This window comes from Terrapene carolina, unplaced genomic scaffold, assembly GCF_002925995.2.
Source record: "Terrapene carolina triunguis isolate 2854851 unplaced genomic scaffold, T_m_triunguis-2.0 Scaffold194, whole genome shotgun sequence".
NCBI classification, from domain to species: Eukaryota; Metazoa; Chordata; order Testudines; family Emydidae; genus Terrapene; species Terrapene triunguis.
Window position 1 is genome coordinate 2,447,176 of NW_020664545.1, and position 19,475 is coordinate 2,466,650.

The following is a 19,475-nucleotide window of genomic DNA, read 5'->3' on the forward strand; positions in this document are numbered from 1 at the left end:
GGGGGGGGGAACATGTCACTCTAGACACCCCCCAGCCTTCCCTGGTCCAGGGAGCAAGGAATCGAAACTCAGCACAGTACTCTAGGCTCCCCCGGCAGTGCAAAGTGCAGCCACTAGAGGGCCCTGACCAGCTGCAAAGTCCTTTTCGTTCTGCTTTAGTCCAAAGTGAACCCAGCAGCAACTTGGAGCTTTACGGTCAACCAAAATTGGGATCTTCCAAGGGGTTCTGGTCACTTTGGGTCTACTACTGCCAGCAACTATCTGAAGCAGCTTATTATGTTACACTACTTTGCCCTTCTGAGGATCCTTTCATCTGAAGTTCTCAAGGTGCTTTACAAACATTAATTAGATAAGTTTCATAGCAGCCCTGGAAGGCCAGTCATACCATCTCAACTTTACAGATGGAGAAACTGAGGCACAGAGCAGCAAAGCAACTCTCCCAAGTCACAGAACAATTCAGTAGCAGACCCGATAGAACCCAGAAGCTCTGGCTCCCAACCCCTTTCCTCTAATCATTAAACCGTACTCTCACCTGGACTTGATTATCCTGTTCTCTCCTGCCTCAGAGAGTCAGGAAAAAATGGCCAGGGGTGCTAGTGTCATGGGGAGAAAGGCAGCTTGCACCCTGTTCCTGCCAGCCCTGGACCCCTGACCCAGACTGGCTCTCACCTTATGCTGGGCTAGCTCCGGAAGGGAGCGCCTGACATGCTCCTGCAGTCGGTACAGTGCCACAGATGGCTCGTTGGCCAGGATGTACATGCTCTCTGTGAATTTGTCTGTAACTAAAATAAGCAAAACAGCGGCATTATTTAAAATGGGAATAAACGGGGAGAAGGCAAAGCTCCAACCCCCTTTGATACGTCTAGCCTATCAGCAGGTACATTAAAGCAAAATCAAGCTAAGCACTGATTTCTGTTCAGAATCTTTCCCCCCAGACTCACAGCACAGCAGCAGGGTTTACCGTACCCTCTGGGGCTCTGGAATCTGCGGGCCCTTCTGGGTTTGCTAGCCACAGATCATCTGCATCTTAGCAGAGCCTAAAATTAATCTTGAAGGGGAAAGTTAACTCTTGTTCCAGTGCGGAGTGCATGAAAGGCCGGGAAGTAATGGCAGAGAGGGGGTACTGACAACACAGAAATCTAGACTGACCTTGGGTTTGAGGTTCCCTTTCCAGCTGCTCACCCAGTTCCATGCATCATGCTCCTTACATCTCAACAGCCCCCATGGGGATCCTAACAGAGTATGCCATGAACACGCAGTAGCATGCAGTCGGTGTGACAAACCCATCATATGGACATGGCTCTGGGCCATAGAGTGCCTTGCCAGAAAAAAACCCTAGAGGGCTACAGCACAGTGGTTTTAAAACCCAGTAAACTGCTTTGAGGCAGGAGGTAAACAAATTTCCTTCCAGCCCTGCTGATGTCTCCATGACCAGCTTCTAAAGCCACTAAATGCTGTTTCTTGAACGTGCTGCATCACCTTCAACCTCTCAATCCTGAAGGCTGTGCATCACACTGTCCCACCACCTCTGTGATCTCCCCCATCCTTCTCCCAATCTTCCTCTCCTTCCATTCCTAGCATTGCACTCTCTTTCTCACCACCCGCAAACCGACTCCTCCCTCTTCCTCCTAATAGCACAATTCCTTTAGGAAACCTTCCCCCATGGATATCCCCACAATGTTCTTTAGAGAGGCAGGACCAGGGCTCAGGAGACCTGAAGTCTATTCCCAGCTCTGCCACTGACCCACTGTGGGACCCTGGGCAAGTCACTTCCCCTCTCTGGGGCCCCCCGCCCCCTTCCCTTCCCACCCTGAATCTGCCTCTTTCTGGAGCACTCTCTCACTATGTGTTTGTACAGCATCTGGCACAATGGGGCCCTGGTCTTGGCACTAAACATGACCACAATACAAATCATTGACAACATCTTTCTTATGATTTAAAATGTTTTATTTATTGAGCACAGACAGCATGCCTGTCCCCATACACAAAGGGGAGACATTAGCCCTGCCTTCTGGCTCATAAGCTCCATATCCTGTGAATTAGATTGCAAACTTTTGGGGGGAAGAGAGTCCCTGCTCTTTGTGGGTTTGCAATGCCCCATATACACCTACAGCCCCTTATCAGTCATAGCTATCTGAAACACAAAGATCAGAGAGGTTTTCAGAAGTAACCTTTCAATAGTGGATGTAGATTTTTTTCTTTTTTAATCACAGCAAAAAGTAAGTAGTGGGTATTTTTTGCCATATTTAAATACACTGGTTTATGGCTCAGCTAGTCCTGAGCCCATGCATAGCGTGAACTGGCTGATCTTTTGGAACTGAATACATTTTTTTTTTTTAAACAAGTTCCTTTTAAGGCAAATAGTTTTACTTCCCCAGCTCTCAGCTTTTGTTTTATTTATGAGTGTTCAGTTATTGCAGTGTTTGCTGTTAGCCAACTTTCCAAACGGCTTGAATATAGATGTAGATAAATGCTGAGCTTTGCAAAACAAGTGGTAGCCACGTGCCAACTACATGTTCCAAAAAGGATACGGACACCCACTACTCATCTGACTTGCAGATGTGAGGCCATTTTGTGTTGGGACTCACACAATGTGCTGTGGCAAGAAGGGGAGAGAAAGAGGAAGTAGCAACTATGTGACTGTTATTAAGCACAGATGAACAGACCCTTGGATGGTAGGGCACTGGAATGTGAGATTCAAAAGGGGATTGGACAGTTATCTGGACAGCAAGGATATCCAGGGTTATAACAGTTAATGCCAATAAACATTTTGGAAGAGATATTAAACCTCATGCCTCAGATTTAAGCCAATCTCTAATGATTAGAGATCAAGATGAGATGTAAGGCAGGCTTGCATCTGCTACTGGGAAGTTCTTACATCTTTCTCTGAAGCGTCAGATACTGGCCACTGTCACAGACAGGATACTGAACTAGATGGATGCTGGGTCTGATCCTGTCTGGGATTTCCTATGAAATCCCTTTTACTTCCTGACTCACACCTCTGGGGATCTCTGTGGAAAGATGCTTTTTCAGACACTCAATCTCTGGCCTAGAGCTTTTCTTGCACATCCTGCCACTTCATATCAGCTGCCTTTGTATGTTTCCAAATACCCACAAAACACCAAAGCCCAGAAGTGGGGTTTTTTTTAGGCCTTGTCAACACTGGGGTTTTAGTCACCAGTGCAAACCCCTAGCATAGACATGGGTTTACACCAGTGCAACAAAACTTGCACTAGCACATCTTATCCCAGTTTCCAGGTGCCTGGTTCAAACTGGGCTGCAACAACATAAAGTCATATCTTCACTGGTGAAGTTAAACCAGTAGCAAAAAATCCCCATGAGATTCTTTTAACCAAATCCTTCCTCTCGTTTTAATTCACACGTGAAGGCTCTGCTTGCTAACCACAGACCTGCCGCAAGTCAGACAGCGATGGATTTAATACACTGCAAGAGGGCAAGGCAGTCCACTGAAATAAAAACGCAAACATTTTAAAATGTATCTTTTTAAAAAATGCTCTTTAAGTGAACCACGGGAGCAGTCTGTGGAACTCCTTGCTGCAGGACGCTCAGCTTAGGAAGAGTTAAAAAAAAAAAATCAGGACTGATCTGAAGAAGAGACACAAACTAGCAGTGGTCAGGGGACCCCTTAGGCTATATCTGTCAGGCCCCCACCACCCACCCAGGGGAGGCCACATACAATTGCACGACCCACGGAGCTGACCTGGGGCTCCAGAACTGCCCTGCCCCAATACAGAGAACGCCCTATGACCCCACACAGGAGGGTAAGCTAGGGCCCTATACCCACCTAGGGGGCTGCCCTGAGGCTCTGTAAATGCCCCCACCCCACCTAGGGGAGGCCACACAAGGGCCTTATAACCCCCTCCCGCAGCCCTGGGCACTGTCCTGAGGCCCTCTGACCCCGCCCCCCGGGCGTTGCCAAGGGCCCTCTGACCCCCCCCCATATGCCCCGCCCATCGCGGCCCCCGGGAATGGTCCGCCCCCGCCGGAAGCCCCGGCGCCGCCATTTACCTTTTTTCACCTTGAGCTGCATCTCGGTCTCCTCCATCGCGGGCGGGGGGGAGAGGGGGGTGTAGCGGATGCCGAAGCCGGACCGGAATCCCAACCCAGAGGGCAACTTCCGGCTCCGCGGTGCAGCGCTGGAAACGGCCCCTCTGGAAACCGCGCGACGCCGCAAAGGTTCCGCCTCTTCTCTCGCTCCCTCGCCCGCCCCTGTTCCTGAACATTCCCTAGGCCGCTACCATCTGGGGCCAGTGAGCCACCCCTCCCTGGAGGACCCTCACCTCCCCGCTGTGTGGCCCCATAGGATGTGACTTCCCCACCCCAGCAAACCCCAGCTCCCAGCTGCGCTTCTGTCTGCCCGCCCTAAGTAGGGTGACCAGACAGCAAGTGTGAAAAATCGGGACAGGGGGTGGGGGGTAATAGGAGCCTATATAAGAAAAAGCCCCAAATATCAGGACTGTCCCTATAAAATCGGGACATCTGGTCACTTTAGCCCTAAGAGGCAGGGATTTTCTGTGGCAGACATAATGGCACGTTGTCTCTGCCCTTGAATGCACTAGAATGAAATGTGAAGGGTTATCAGGACAGCTGTTGTAAATGCCACCCATGATTACCCTTGGGGGCCCCACCTGGAAGGAATGCAGTTGCTGGGGGAAGCCCACAGCATTTCCAGGGCCCCTGATTTCATCCCAGTGCTGCTAATTCCAAGTGGTCGGAACTCATGAGTCAGGTTCCAAAAAATCATGAGATTGGTGCATTGGTGCCCTCCGAGCGTGAGCCCCTCCCTCATTGCCATGTACCAGGGCCAAGTGGAAATTCCCAGGGGAGCTACCCCTGGTGATTATAGTATGGGCGTGGGTGGTGGGTTCTGCCCGTCATGCCTGCCCCTCTCCACAAGGTAGCTCCATCACTGTGGGAGAAGTTTTATGGGCAGTGAGCCTCACCCCCCTCTTACCTACCGCTGCCCTCTTGTGTGGGGAGACTTAGTGACTCCCCTTCGCACTGAGGCAGGAGAGGGGCATCTGGCATCACTGGCCAGTGCTGGTGGCTGTCACCAGCAGTGTACAGAGAGGCAAATAGACACCAGCGCTCCACACGATCTTTGCTTGCTTTACGCTGCTGTGACCTGGCTGGCCTGACAAGGTCAAGACTCTTTCAGTCTAAGGAGAGCAGCTGATATGTCTTGCCTCAAAGTGGCTCAATGGCAGACATACGCCCAGGGGCACCATAGGTCACCCTCTGTATATGCACTAAGCAATTCTGCGTGGCCCCGGCCTCTAGGGAGCATTGCATTGTGATCCTGCACCTTGTACAGAGTGCACCAAACTCTTTGAGCCTCATAAAGGATTTCTTTAGTCTGTGTCTTTTGGTCAGTTGGCTGTACATACGATCCACTGGTGAGAATCCGGCCCAGATGGTGTCTTTAGAGAGGGGGAAATTGCTCACGAGTACTTCTGTTTCTCTGGAGATATTGTCTGGCAGGATTCTCATCCCACCCAGCATTCCCCTCCCCCCCATTTGGATTTTCTTTGAGGAGGGGGTGATGTGTGTGGGGTCACAGTCTGACTCTAGGCAATCACATACTAGGTACTCAAGGCCCATTCCTGATCTGCAGTGCTAGTCGCTAGAGAGAGAAAGGGGGTTGTTTATATTCTTGTGGAGTGAGATGCCTGCATGTCTCACACTGGAGACACGAGACCCAGCAGTGAGAATCCGGTGAGATGATCCAAGAAGCAGAATGACAGAGAAGTAATTTGCCATTACCCACCTTCATTCAATAGGTACATAAACCTCTGAGATCCCAGGACAGAAAGAAGGGCAACACACCATTATTCCGATTCCCCAGAAAGAACACACATGGATTATGATGTGGGGGAGAGGAGGGATTTTCACTGGAGATTTTAATTAGCAATTAGTAAAGAGATTTTTAACTCAAATGTAGTTTCAGTGCTAACATACAGCTGCAAGAGCAGAAGATCTACCAAAATGTTAGCCACCTTTGAAAATAAGTGCCTATGGAATATCCTGGGCACTGGATGGAAAGATTTCATCAGCAACAAAGAGATCCAAGAAATCACCAACCAGCAGCTCATCTCCACTAGAATCAGAAGGAAGCGCTGGACACATGTAGGGCATGTACTCTGGAGACCAACGCAGACTCCCACTGGAAGCTGTTCACCAACTGGTGTGAGGAAAGGAGGGCGCCCAAAAGAAAGCTTAAGAAGACCCCTTAGCAGGGAGGGCAGGACAGTTCTTAACACCACAGAGCAGCTGGAAGCAGCAGCAAATGGCAGGGAGTGGGACTAGTTTCCACCCTGTGCAGGATGCAATAATAATAAACGAGATCTGGAATCCAGGCACCTTGGCATCTAAACTAGTACCACACCCGCCTTGTCTCCTACCCATGCCGCCCTCCCATGCTAGCTCAAGGCCTGGCTTCCTCCAGCACCTGGCGCAATGGGAGCCAACAACTGGCACCTCTGGGCAAGGGTGTGTTACAAACAGCAATAAGCCAGGTGACAGATTCTGGGTTCTGGGTTTGTATCAATCTGGTTTGAGCTCTCCGGGCAGTTTGCACAGACCGCACCAGTTCAAGCATTAATAAGGGCCCATCATCAGTCCAGATTTGGTCCTATCTGCACCCCCCAGAGAGTCCACAGACCTACCCTGCAATAAGGGGGAAGGCGAGTCTGGCCACTGCCCGCATAAACTCCCCCCCCACACACACCCCCTTGGCATCTGTGCATCTCCAGCCGGATGGCAACCCCCCTGTCCCCCCTTGCTGCGGGGCTGCGTAACCAGGTCCACAAGAGAGGGACTGTCCCTTTAAAGCCAGGCTGAGTGCGAAGCCCTTCCCACGGCGGGTCAGCTGATAGGGGCTCCAAGCCGGAGCAGAGCAACCTTCTCCCCGCGCCCCCCAGCTTTGCAATGCACGCGCCCCACTCAGAGCTGCTCCCCCCACTGCGGAACTCTTAAAGGGCCAGGCGGGCTCCGGCTCTGCACCAGCAGCCGCTGCGGCGGGGCTCAGGTGCATTGTGGGGCAACAAAGTTACTTTCAGTTCGGAGTGAGGAAGGGGTGGGGAGGGGGGCAGCTGGCCTCGCCGGGTGCAAGGATGCGGTGGGTGCCCCCCAGCCGCGGGGGCAGCGCGGGGCTCTGCCTGGCCAGAGGGGCGGGTAGACAGGGCAGCAGGTGGGGAAAGGTCGCTGGGGAGCGGATGCAAAGAGAGAAGTTGGTGCTGCTCGCCAGGCTGTGGCTTGGGGGGGAGGAGAGGGCGATGCCCACGTTGCTCATGCTGCTTTCAGCCCCGCTAGGCTCTGCCTTGCCCCCTTGCAGTGGGATGTGCCAACAGGTGCCCACACGCCCAAGGGGACCATACCCATTAGCGGAGTCTTTGCCCTGTGGCAGCTGGATTGGCTGCGTGACCAGGCTTTGCAAGTTACTGCAATGGGGGGGGGGGGGGGGGGCTGGGGGAGCCAACCGCCCCCCATGAACCCAGCCAGCAAGAGAGGCACTGAGCCAATCTGGGCTGGGAGTCGCCTCCCCAGGGGCTGGGACCCGCTGACTGGTGTCCTCTGCAAGTCTGATGTGGGCCTAAGATGCAGGCGGGGGCTGGCCCAGGGGAGGGGTTAGGATTGGGGTCCAGGCTTTGCACAACTTGGGTGCTTTGCTAGCGAAGTGCCGTTAAACTCAACTGTTACCATTGGAAGGTTTTGCCTTCCCTTGGTGATTTCTTGGGTTGACCTAGAAGCATTTCTACAGGGGCCTGGGGAAACTAACGTCAACTCTTCAGTGCAAGAGGCCAAAGTGTGTCTGATGGTTGGAGCTGGAAATCCTGAGAGTCCGATTTTTGGGTACTGACTCCTCGGACTTGGGAGCCCCAGGTTCAATTCCTAGTTCTGTCAAAGACTTCCTGCGTGGCACTGGGCAAGTCGCTTAGCTTCTCCGTGCCTCAGTTTCCCCATCTGTATAATGGGATGAATTGCATGTCTTTTCAGCATGGGGGGGAGGGAGAAAGTGCATTTAAAGATAGTGAGGTGCTCCCATACTGTAGTAATGGGAGCCATATAAATATCTTAGAGAGTAACTAGAGAGCCAGGGTGGATGAGGCCATATCTTTAATTGGACCAACTATAATATAAGATATGGCCTCCTCCACCTTGTCTCTAATATCCTAGGAGCCACACAGCTACCACTACACATAGATAGTAATCAGCGTAATAGGACTTCACAAATGAACTCTGAGTTTGTGATCGACACTGACTTGCTCAAGCCTCAGTGCCGAGAGCAAGTGATTTGGCATGGAGAAGTGCACCAGCGGGTGTGCAGACACAAATCTCTGATATATCCCAACCCTAATCCCATTTAAACCAGTGCCAGAACTCCTCTAGATTGCAGTTGGCTCTGGATTATGCCCACAGACAGGCTCTGCAGAACAGATCCACTTTTAATCATAATTGCAGCATATACCCTGCAATCCCCAGCTGTGCTTCTGCCTTATTTAATAAATTATTAGTTCCACTGGGAGTTTCACTCTGGTCAAGCTCTTTGGAAGCCCATTCCGTGGTAGGAGTGTGCATACATAGGTCTACGTCCATCTCTGTAAAAGATATTTTGTCTGTTACTTTCCCGTCCTTAATATTTCCTTGTGTAACAGCAGCTGTATCCAGGGAAGGCGAAAAAACAGTCACCAACCCCTCTGCGGAGGGCTCTGTAAGCAGCAGAAGCACCACTAAGCGCCTGAAGGAGCGTAACGCTGAACGATGGAAAATATCCCACCAGGAGATCTGGACAAGGCTGCTAGTGGGGATCAGAACAGCTCAGCGACAGCGCGTCTGCATTTGTATCCAGGCATGCAGGACGATGCCAATCCAGATCTTGACCAAGGCCTTGCTGCGCAAACCGGTTAGTTGCTTGGGGTTGACGGGGTGGGGAATGGCTGGGAGGAATGGATCCAGAAGCTGGTAGTCACTGGGCACCATGAGTGGGAGATAAACCCAGCAGCAGAGGAAAATCCCTCGCTGTGATCTTAGGAGAGAAGAAGAGGGAGTGTAGGAAGAGTTGTCTGGAATGGCTAATTATCTCCATGCCACTTTATTAACCCGTCCCTTTACATACTTCCTGGCCTTATAAAGCCCACCCCAGGGGGACTCTGGCCAGCCGCTGTGAACTAAACCCACTTCTATCATTCAACTAACTGAGGAACAAATGGATAGTAAGTGGTGCCTTCGTACAAGCAGTGCACAAATAGCACCCAAAGGACCCTCAGCCTCTGGGACAGCTGTTCCACAAAGGTACGAGTGAGAAGCAGCAGCAAAGTTTACTGTGGTTGGAGCAGGAGCGTGGGGGTCAGGACACGTGGGTTGTGTTATTAGAGGACTGAACATAGGACTGGGAACTCGAAGCTCCTGAATTCTAATCCTAGCTCTGTGCAGCCTTGATCAAGTCACTCAGGTCAAAGATAGCAAAAGTGGTCACGGATTTGTGAATGTCACAGTTTGTGGGTGTCCTGTTTGAGACCCCACAGGCCTGGCATTTACCGATACTGCACGCTGCAGCCTTCATCGACTTCTAATGGAGTGGCACTGGCCCTGGTATCTCAAGTTGGGCATCCAAAAGTCGACAGCTACTTTTGAAGATATGGGCCTTAAACTCCAGTCTGGTTCCTCTCGGTAAAACAGGGAGGAAGATTTATTTATTCCCTAAGGGTTAGCTAGTAAACGTATAGCGCTTGGAAGATGGGTGCTGTGTAACCTTGTTCGTTGCATTATGTTATATAGTATCAGTCCCTTTTTGGGAAACATCACTAGCCCAGATTCTGCTCTTCAGCAAGAAACAACTCACCTTCTCAACCAGTGTTTAACCTTTTTTTTTTTTTTTTTTAAACAAAGCAGGTGCTTCCCTGAATCACTCGACCACCCTGACAGACAGACAGAGAGGCAACGAGGTCTCTGCCCTTCCAGCAACCCTCGACAGTGAGTATCGCAGGGCTGCAAGATCACATTCTCAGAGGCACAACTTCTGCTGGGAAACACTCATGGGAAAGGCTGTGATCCAAGACTTCGGAGTCTTGGCATTTCTTTGGTGTTCAGCAAATATCTGTGAATCCCACTAACAAAGTGTGAGTCTTGTCCTCCTCTAGGGGCAGGGCCACATAGAAGATAATAGCTTCTACTGCTGCCAGTTACTCCATTAGTTCACATAGTAGAGGACTGTGCTGTGAATCCAAAGATCATGGATTTGTGGGGTGTTTTTTTTTTTTTTTTAATTTTTCCACGTTTTCCTTTTTTAAAGACCTTAGGAAATTGCATTAAAATATGGTAAATAAACATTCAGGTTAGAAAGTCAAGCTTTCAGAAGTTAGGAAATGCCAGAATTAAGGTTGCCTGTGCAACCTAACTTGGCCCGCCGTGTGCGTGTGCATTATGACACAGTATTTAATGACGTGATCACATGCTATTTTTAATACCGAAACCCTGCCTCATGCAGTGCTCAGGATGGGTGGTGCTATGCGAATGAGCAGCTATTCAATATTCTGTTTTCTTCTCACTGTTCGGTGTGTGGCCTCAGGCCTTATTTACTGCGCACTATTCAAACCCTGCTCTGACTACAGAATTATAATTTCCTCGTGGGCTTTTCTGCAATACTCTTCACTATGGCATACAGACATAACACTCCTGTGAGCTGAGGGGATTACTGTTACCATAGTACAGGTGGGGAACTGAAGCACGGAGAGAATAGGATCAGAAGTGTCCAATAATTGTGGGTGCCCAATCTGAAAGGGCGAGGGCTGATTTGTCAGAGTCCTTAGCATTAAAGAACATTTCAGACGTTCAAAGAACAGCTCCCATTGACTTCAGCTCTTCTGTATGTCAGACCCCAGGGGGTCAGAGTGGGCCCCCAGAAAACGAGGCATGCGCAATTAGTGGCCACCCGCGTAAAGTCTGATGTAAGTGACTTGCCCAGCATCACACAGGAACTCTGTGGCAGAAGCAGGGGTAGAATCCAGCTCTCCAGGGCTGCATTCGACCACCTTAACCATGAGACCCTGCGTGCTCTTCCTGCAGTTCCCTGCCTCCTTCGCTGCACACCTGCCAGCTTCTGCAACAAATGAGACAGGGGCCTTACAGACAACAGCCTCCTCTGCACAACCCGCGTACATCCAGCCTGGGCAGTGAATAAGGCAGGGGTCCTGTGGAAAAAATGCCCCAGGTTTCACAGCTGTTTGTGAACAGCAAAGGAACGTTGAGAGTCAGGGAACTTCCACCATGGTCTAGGACTCCTGCTTTGGCATAGATACACGCTTTACTGTGGCTGAACGTCCGGGCTGTCCCCCAGTGTCATCTGTAAAGTCAGAATGGCTGAGACCTTCCTGGGTAGTAACAAACCGCGAGCCCCACGGACGATTGACCCTGGCGATATTCCGAACACAGAGTCGTCAGCGACGCTTGTAGCTGCTCCCCTCGCTTCACGCTGACTCGGCCGTTCTAGGCTTCATGGTGACCGTCCCAGAATCCTGCGGGATAGATTTCTGTGTTGGTAGAACCTCCCCCAGGTGGAACTACCCCGGTTCTGCTCTGCAACATGTCACCACTTCAACTCTTTTTTTTTTTTTTTTAAACGAGGCAGGTACGTCCCTGAAGCACTCGACCACCCTGACAAACAGACAGAGAGGCAACGAGGTCTCTGCCCTCCCAGCAACCCTCGACAGTGAGTATCGCAGGGCTGCAAGATCACACGCTCAGAGGTGCCGCTTGCGCTGGGAAAGACGCTTGTGTGCCAGGGCCAGTGTCCCTCAACCTTTTTGATACCAGGGACCAGCTTGCTGCCTTCCTAAACTGTGTCAGGGAGATCTCCGGGACCGGTCATTGAGACACACGGCACTAGGGGGGAGCTTCGAGTTTTTCAGCCAGGGAGAGCAGCTTTTGCAGCTAAGACACCAGTAGATGTTCACTCTTCCTCCTTTTCTCCTGCCAGTCACATGGGGCACTGCCGATGTTTCCACAATGGGGTGGTGCTAATCAGGGCATCCAGCAGAACATTGTCCTTGTATCTCCCTCTTACAGTAAAATTGTTCCCAGAGCATTTTTACTGCATCCCATTTGTTTTAATGATATGTCGGCGCTCCTCTCCTGCACTAGTTAACAAATAGCAGGGTAGTTTTAAAACAACTAGCCTGGTAAGTGATGGTAGGAAACAAGTGTCATTTCCCCATGTTTTTATAGCTCCCCAGTTGCTGTGAACTTTGTTGTAAATCTTTCAAACAAGATCGGGTCGGATATTTGATTGTATTTGTGTTGTTTGTATTTGCCTCGTATTAATGGGACGCTCAGCTAGTTAAAGATTAGGTTGAACAGATACATTTTTTTAAAAACAAAATGTTTATCAAACCGAAATGTCAACGTAGAAATGTTTGTATGAAACAAAAAAACAAAAATCCGTGATTGTTTTTGTTTAGATGTGAACATCCCTGCAGCTCCTGCACCCCAAACATTGCAGGGCAGTGCTAGTGCAGAGGAACTTGAACGCAAAACTAGCTAAAGACAGTCAGGTTGTGGCTCATTGTGCAAATGGATGCCAAGCAGCAGCACTGGTGGTGAAAGGCAAGGCCTCAGTCTGGCAGACATTTAAATATGGGTCTAACTAATATGCATGAAGAGTTGCAGTGACTCGATGCAGTAGGAAGTCCTCCAATGGGATAGAATCATAGAATATCAGGGTTGGAAGGGACCTCAGGAGGTCATCTAGTCCAACCCCCTGCTCAAAGCAGGACCAATCCCCAGACAGATTTTTGCCCCAGATCCCCTAAGTGGCCCCCTCAAGGATTGAACTCACAACCCTGGGTTTAGCAGGCCAATGCTCAAACCACTGAGCTACCCCTCCCCCGCATCTCAGAATTATTTTTAGTGTGATGGCTGGGAGTAGAGCTATTAATAGGTAAGGGGTTTGTTTGTTTGTTTTACAGATGTGATCTTTATCCCAATAACGTTTCTTATTTTATCCCGTTTCAGTGAGAGCAAGTTTTCTGAGCAGGATTAGTGAGGAGGAAAAAACCCAACTCCTACTTCACCCATTTTGGCTCAGTTGATTCTACCCCACGCTCCCACCAGAGCAGAGAATGTGAAGCCATAATGCAGCTGCCTGCTTAGGCCAGTCCTGATCTTGCATAGGCTGTACACGTACTTACCTGTATCTCCAGACAGCAGATACAAAAAGATGTAATTCTAACGTTTCGTTTCCTTTCCAACACCAGCTTTGTCCATCCACCAGTTGGCTGCTCAGGGTGAACTCAGTCAGCTGAAAGAGTATCTCCGAAAAGGTGCGTGCATCAAACTTCAAGTCTGTCTCTCCGTCTCCTTCCCCCACTTTATCCTGGTTTTTAGGGACAATTTAAGTTTTTGATGTAGAACTGCACAGAGTCCTAAGCACGTACCTAGCTGGTCTCCTCCGTTGCTTCAAGAGGCCTCTCCTGGAGTAGGAAGCGTGTGACAGGCTAGAGCACTTCGATCACAAGGGAGCTGCCTGGTGAAGTCTGGCTCTGTGTGATAGGCTAGAGACATGGCAAATGCTCAGACTGCCAAGGGGGGCCACAGCGGGGGCTGCAAGGTCAGAGCCTCTCCCCAGCTCCAGCCTTCCCTTTGCATTTATTGCACTGAATACCTGGTGTCCTGCTGTGAGGATTCAGCAGAAACAAACCCCAGGTGCCATCACAGAAGGTTTTCCCCAAGGGGGGCTAGTTCTAACTGGAAGCCAAGCCCAGTTCACACAACCCCAGACTCCTCTGGTTGGAGCACCAGCGGGGTAGTATTCTTCTTCCCCACTGATAACGGCCAACCTCTGTCTCACAAGCAGCCAGTAGATAGCCTGCTTCTGTGCAAGGCAAAGGGGAGGCTGAGATTAACCCCTTCTTCCCCAGGGATCAGGTCGTGCTCCCATACTTCGTAGCACCAATTCTTCTCTAAAGTTCATTTTATATTTTCCTTCCATTATCTTCTTGCTTCTTGATTTGTTTTCCTTCCCCCATATCCCTCCTGGAGCCTTGTTGTTCCCTTCCTCCCTGGGGCCAGGCTCTGAGCCAATGTTCCAGGCCCAAGAGAGCAACACACAGAGTGGTACATGAGCGAACTGGGAAATGCCTCTCTCTTTGGGAGCACTGAATTTTTTTAAGGACACAAATGCTCCCCTGGGAGCAGTGGGGGACAGGTGACATGCAGCCTGAGCATAGGAGTGGTAGCCAGTAACCCTTCTGACCTCTTCTCCTGCTCTGTGACCTTGGGCAAGTCACGCCACCAGTCCGTGCCTCAGTTTCCCCATGTGCAAAATGCAGCTAATGCTACTGAACCAGGGGGTGGAGAGGAATATTCTTATGACTGCAAAGCCCTCTGAAGGCTGAGTTCTTGTAACCACGGGAGCAAATGGTGGATGGTCTGTATGTACAAGGCTCTTTTTTCTTGTCTGCTCAGGGGAGAACTTGGTGAACAAGCCCGACGAGAGAGGCTTCACTCCTCTGATCTGGGCCTCTGCCTTCGGGGAGATTGAAACAGTCCGTCATCTGCTCGACTGGGTAAGAGCCCAGCGCCAGCCTGGGTGTTTATATTGGCTGCCGGTTGGGCGAAGATGCCCCTCTGGATTTCTCCCAAAATTGAGTGCCCTGCACTGACCTCTCCTGGCCACACAGCACAGAGCGTAGCTGCACCTGGCAACCGCTCAGCTTAGTCAGCCATGTTTTGATGGAACAAAGCAAAGCGCTTTCCCTTGGTCTCCCCCAGCCCCTCTGGGATGAAGGGGCCACCTCTGTTGGACTTAACCCTGGAAATCGGGTCACAAAACTTGCTCCTATGCTTCGAGCACCCCTCTCTCTTCCCCGCCGCCCCTTCCCATTGCGCTAGTTACCATATCAATCTGACAGCAAGATCATTGTCGCTGAAAAGTCTCTGCCGACCCCAGGGCAATTCGGATTTCCAGCCAGCCAATCTCCATCTCAGGTCTTCACAGAAGGGTGGTTTTACTGATGGATTTATCAGCTGGTTTTTTTTCCAGGGGAACAAAACAGATACATTAACCTTGCAAAAGTGTTTTTCTAACATCAATTATCAGACAGTTCTGATCAAGCCATCTGTAGGCTAAGTCAGGAGCTTAAAGAGCCTTATCTTGCAACTCGCAATAGCTGTTTGTAATTAAAGATCTGCATATTGGTAATTTGAGATCCGCCTTATCGCTGGGCTGCATAATCCACCCGTAGTTTTGCCCAAGTATTTTTACTCCATGCTGCATTGTCCTCGGGCTGCACCCTCGTTTGATTGGGGCCTTTAGAAATATGTCAGTTACAGTCCTGAAGCAGAGGAGCGTTTATTGTTAGCTTCTGGACAAAGCAAAATTCCTTGCTGCGTGGGGTGTTTAATCCAGGGGGAAGCTGCTACCCCAGAGGGTTCAGAGAAGAGCCATGAGAATGATTAAAGGGTTCGAAAACCTGCCTGATAGTGATAAAATAAATACATTGAGTTCCTGGAGTCTAACAAAAAGAAGGTTAAGAAGTGACTTGATCACAGTCTAAGTATCTACCCAGGAAACAAATACAGTAAAAGCTGTTTTATCCAGCATGTTGAGGGAATAGGGGGTGCTGGTAAGTGAAAAGTGCTGGTTAACTAAGAGAGAGGGGTTTGGGTGCAGGGCAGGAAATTGGGGCATGGAAGGGGGTGCAGGGTGCGCGGCTCTGAGAGGGAGTTTGGGTGCAGGAGGAGGCTCGGGGCAGAGGGTTGGGGCATGGGAGAGAGTGCAGGGTGCGGGAGGGGGCTCGGGGCATGGGAGGGAGTGCAGGGTGTGGGCTCTGAGAGGGAGTTTGGGTGCGGGAGGGGGCTCGAGGTGCTGGATCCGAGGGGCGCTCACCTTGGGCGGCTCCCTGCAAGCGGTGACCTGTCTCAGCTGCTCTTGGGTGGAGGTGCGACAGGCAGGTCTGCGCGCTGCCTCCACCCGCAGGCGCTGTCCTTGCAACTCCCATTGGCCACGGTTCCTGGCCAATGGGAGCTGCCGAGCCAGCACCTGGGGCGGAGCAGGGGCAGAGCAGCCTGTCGCGCCTCTGCCTAGGAGCAGCCGGGACAGGTCGCTGCTTCCAGGGAGCCATGTGGAGCCAGGTAGGGAGCCTGCCAGCTCTGCGCCAAGCGGGACTGTAAACCAGACTTTCTATGGAGATTAGAAATGCCGGTTTATAGAGCTTTCTGGGTGGCACAGGGCCGGATAACACCGCTTTGACTGTATTTCATAATGGGGTTTTTAATCAAGCAGAGAAAGGTCGAACACCAATCAACGGCTGGAAGTAGAAGCTAGCCAAATTCAGACTGGAAATCAGGCGTACGTTTTTGACAGGGAGGGTAATTAACCATTGGAACAACTTACTGAGGTCGTGATGGGTTCTCTGTCACCGACACGTTTTCAGTCAAGACTGGATGCTTTTCTAAAAGATCTGCTCTTGGAATTATTTTGGAGACGTTCTCGGACCCATGCTGTCTGGGAGCTCAGACAGGTGATCACAATGGTCCCTTTGGGACTTGGAATTTATAAACCTACGAATGACCTATACTGTAGGGGGAAGGCCTCGGTAGCTGCGTGGGGCTTTTCCAATATCCAGTTTCTTTAAGGGGGGGTGGGAAGCCCTCGTCGTTTCTGCCCCACAGAAAAGGATCGGCATGCTGGGAAGCAATGGCCAGACCGTTCAGTCTGATCTCAGAGTTCGGACAACATCTCTGTGAGTTGGAGCCGCTCAGGTGAGCGGATAAGCCTGGGCATGCGCGTGCCAGCGAAGTGGCACGTCACGCAGCGGTAACCATGAGCGAACAGAGCCTTGACCATCCCAGTGCACTTGTGTGTGACCTGTTTTCTTTTGCATTGCTGGTTTCCCCCTTGTCCTGTCCCCAGGGTGCGGACCCCCACGTACTGGCCAAGGAGCGGGAGAGCGCGTTGTCGCTGGCCAGCACCGGAGGATACACCGATATAGTGACCATGCTGCTGGAAAGAGACGTCGATATCAATATATACGACTGGGTAAATGCACTGGTGCTTCCTGCCAATGTCCCTCCCTGCAACAGCCATCCTGGGCTTTTGCTGTTGCTAAAGGTTGGCTTTAAAAAATATCCTGCTTATGACTGGGGTTAAAGAAATTAATTTTAAAAAGAAACACCGATGCCAAACTGGGGAGAAATTCATTGGCCCCCCATCAAGCCCGTTGGTCTGTTTTCCGTTAAGATTCCACAGAGGACCAGCAGTGTCTTGAATGCCCCCTTCAGGGACCAGCCAAAATGGTTTGCCTGGTGGAGATAGTTCTTTAGTGAACTGCCCGTCCTGGGGAACTTAGGAGACTTTAAAGTGGCCCCTTCAGAGAGGCAATTGCTCATTCTCTGGGGTGGTTTACAAACTACAAGCCAATGCATTTAGAAATAAAATGACTTTGAAAGTAAACTTCTAACCTACCTAAAGCTCCAGAGAATGCAGAGCCTTGAAAAATCAAAGCCAAAGCTCCAGCCAGCCCAGAGAGACACAGCCACGAGCCGTGGCCCAAGAGCAGGCCTGGTGGGCCTCTGAGATCTCACCTCCTCAGACAGAGCTCCCCGCTCAGCCTGAAGAGCAGCAGAATCGAGTCCTTCATTTACACCGTTCTTCCGCTGCGACTCGCTCGGGGCGCTGCTATGGCGGGTGGGCGTGGGAGCCGGGTGGCCAGGTGAGCTCACCCCACAGCTGCTGACTCGGTTTAGCTGCCGCACGACACCCTGTGAAACTTCTTTGAGTTCTGATGGTATCTGAGCGTTTGGTGTCTGGGTGAAATTCGGGGCGCGCTCTCAGGGCTGCCGTCTCCTGTCTCCCTGCAGAACGGAGGCACCCCGTTGCTGTATGCCGTGCGTGGCAACCACGTGAAGTGTGTCGAGGCTTTACTAGGTAATGAGACAGACTTTCACGTGCTGGTTTTTAAGTGACTGTTTACTGCGAACGCTGCCTGGAAGCGCTGACGTGGGGAGAGGCATGGAGTTATTTGGGTATCAGAAGGTGACGTGCATCCCTGGACAAATAGTAGCACGTAACAGATGGGCCAAAGCCAGGGCTCCCGAGACCCAAAGCTGCAGCGAGTTTCCAGCACTTGCACCTTTTGTCCTGGGTCTCTGCATGGAATGGCCAAGATAGGCAAAGCCTGGGTGTCACGCGCCAGGTCATTCAGCCCCAGCATCTCAATTCCGAGCATTTACAATGGTCCTTCTGCTGTTTCCCGGAGTGGTCGCCCAGCCCCACCTGGGGAAGATCAAAGCACCCAGGCCGGCCCTAGAGCCCGCTGCTCAGTAGAGTGAGATGAGCGGTCTGTGTAGAGGGATCTGCCCCTGAGCACGTGCTCCTGTCTGCTTTCAGCTCGCGGTGCTGATCTGACGACGGAAGCCGACTCCGGCTACACCTCCATGGACCTGGCCGTGGCGTTGGGACACAAGAAAGGCAAGTGTCCTGCCCTTCAGACTGTCTAGAATGAGGGGGTTGGACCCGAACCCTGCCCCGCTCCAGTACGGTTCCTCAGTGCCGAGTGCCACCTGTGGCATTCCCTAATCTGCACGGACACGGGATCGTCCCATTTTCCTGCTTGCTGAATTTGGCCCAGAAAATCAGATTCTCTAGAGAGGACATTAACACGGCACAGCTCACACCCAGCTGCTCACAGGGGCCAAGCCAGGGAGGGGTTGGGTGCAGTACGTGGTCAGCCAAACAGAAACAAGTCTAAATTGCACACTTCCAAGGGGATACTGGAAGCAGAACGACTAAGAAACCCCAGTGGTTGCTGCCATGTGGGGAGCGCATACAGGCTGGCCACACTCCAGCTGTGCCCGTTTGAAACTTTACTGGTGTCTCTTCTCTTTGTGCCCATTAGTTCAACAGGTTATTGAGAACCACATCCTCAAGCTGTTTCAGACCAAGAAACTGGAGTGACGCTGGCTCGTGCTCCCTGGCTGAAAGAAGCAGGGCTTTGCTGTCTCCGTCAGCTCTCCGGATGCTGCATGGGAACAAGGTGGCCAGACGCGCTGTCTCTTTCCAAGGGCTGACACTCCTGCAGCAGATCTGTGCTGCCACTGCTGGGCGGGTGTGGAGGGAGCTTTAGAAGCCGGACTGGGAGGAAATCCCTGATGGAGGAGGAACTGTTTACTCTCCAAGCAGGTGGCAAAGGAGAAGCATCCCACACACAGCGAGACACTGAATTGTCCAGGTAGCTGCATTTCTGCTGCGAACAAGACTGCAAGCCGCCTCCCTCTGCCCCCTCTGTGTGTGTGTGTATTAAATGGTGCCTAAAGCAGCCCTGCCTGAATGCAGTAGCCGCGGGGTGGGGCTGTGCTGGGAACTGGGGCTTGCTCAGAGAAATGCTCTTTAGGGTGCTGCCTGTTCTTCCGAGGGGGTGAGGGTGAACCCTGCCGCCTTCGAAAGGGAGGCCATGGGG

General features: G+C 51.4%; 2 protein-coding genes across 8 annotated transcripts in view; one reads left to right on the forward strand and one right to left on the reverse strand.

Moving 5' to 3' along the window:
- LOC112120160 (BLOC-1-related complex subunit 8) overlaps positions 1-4,111 on the reverse strand; it is a 77,028-nt gene extending 72,917 nt beyond the window's left edge. For 3 of the 4 annotated variants that reach the window (XM_024219142.1, XM_024219141.1, XM_024219140.2), the window contains exons 1-2: positions 4,030-4,111; positions 670-782 (exon numbers count right to left, since the gene is read on the reverse strand). In XM_024219142.1, the coding sequence (XP_024074910.1) occupies positions 670-782; positions 4,030-4,066 (150 nt within the window). In that variant the 5' untranslated portion in view covers positions 4,067-4,111. Of the gene's footprint in view, positions 1-669; positions 783-4,029 lie in introns of those variants that run through there. The other variant, XM_024219139.3, reaches the window with a different exon arrangement.
- A 2,821-nt stretch (positions 4,112-6,932) lies between these two features.
- Positions 6,933-19,137, forward strand: RFXANK (regulatory factor X associated ankyrin containing protein). 4 transcript variants are annotated; one of them, XM_024219130.2, is made up of 10 exons: positions 6,933-7,048; positions 8,676-8,923; positions 9,910-9,993; positions 11,648-11,728; positions 13,272-13,337; positions 14,482-14,582; positions 16,931-17,056; positions 17,878-17,944; positions 18,407-18,487; positions 18,915-19,137. In XM_024219130.2, the coding sequence occupies exons 2-10, from the start codon at positions 8,782-8,784 to the stop codon at positions 18,971-18,973; spliced, it is 807 nt and encodes a 268-aa protein (XP_024074898.1). In that variant the 5' UTR covers positions 6,933-7,048; positions 8,676-8,781; the 3' UTR covers positions 18,974-19,137. The 4 variants fall into 4 exon arrangements, with proteins under 4 accessions (XP_024074898.1, XP_024074905.1, XP_024074900.1 ...); XM_024219137.2 differs by having other exon boundaries at positions 9,913-9,993; XM_024219132.2 differs by having other exon boundaries at positions 8,679-8,923.
- Positions 19,138-19,475: the final 338 nt, after the last annotated feature.

Bases quoted from the DNA above. Each gene is read 5' to 3' on its own strand.
- RFXANK (XM_024219130.2), top strand. From the start codon at position 8,782: ATGGAAAATATCCCACCAGGAGATCTGGACAAGGCTGCTAGTGGGGAT. The intron at 14,583-16,930 runs GTAAGAGCCCAG...TCCTGTCCCCAG, and splicing joins TCCGTCATCTGCTCGACTGG to GGTGCGGACCCCCACGTACT. The intron at 18,488-18,914 runs GCAAGTGTCCTG...TGTGCCCATTAG, and splicing joins GGCGTTGGGACACAAGAAAG to TTCAACAGGTTATTGAGAAC.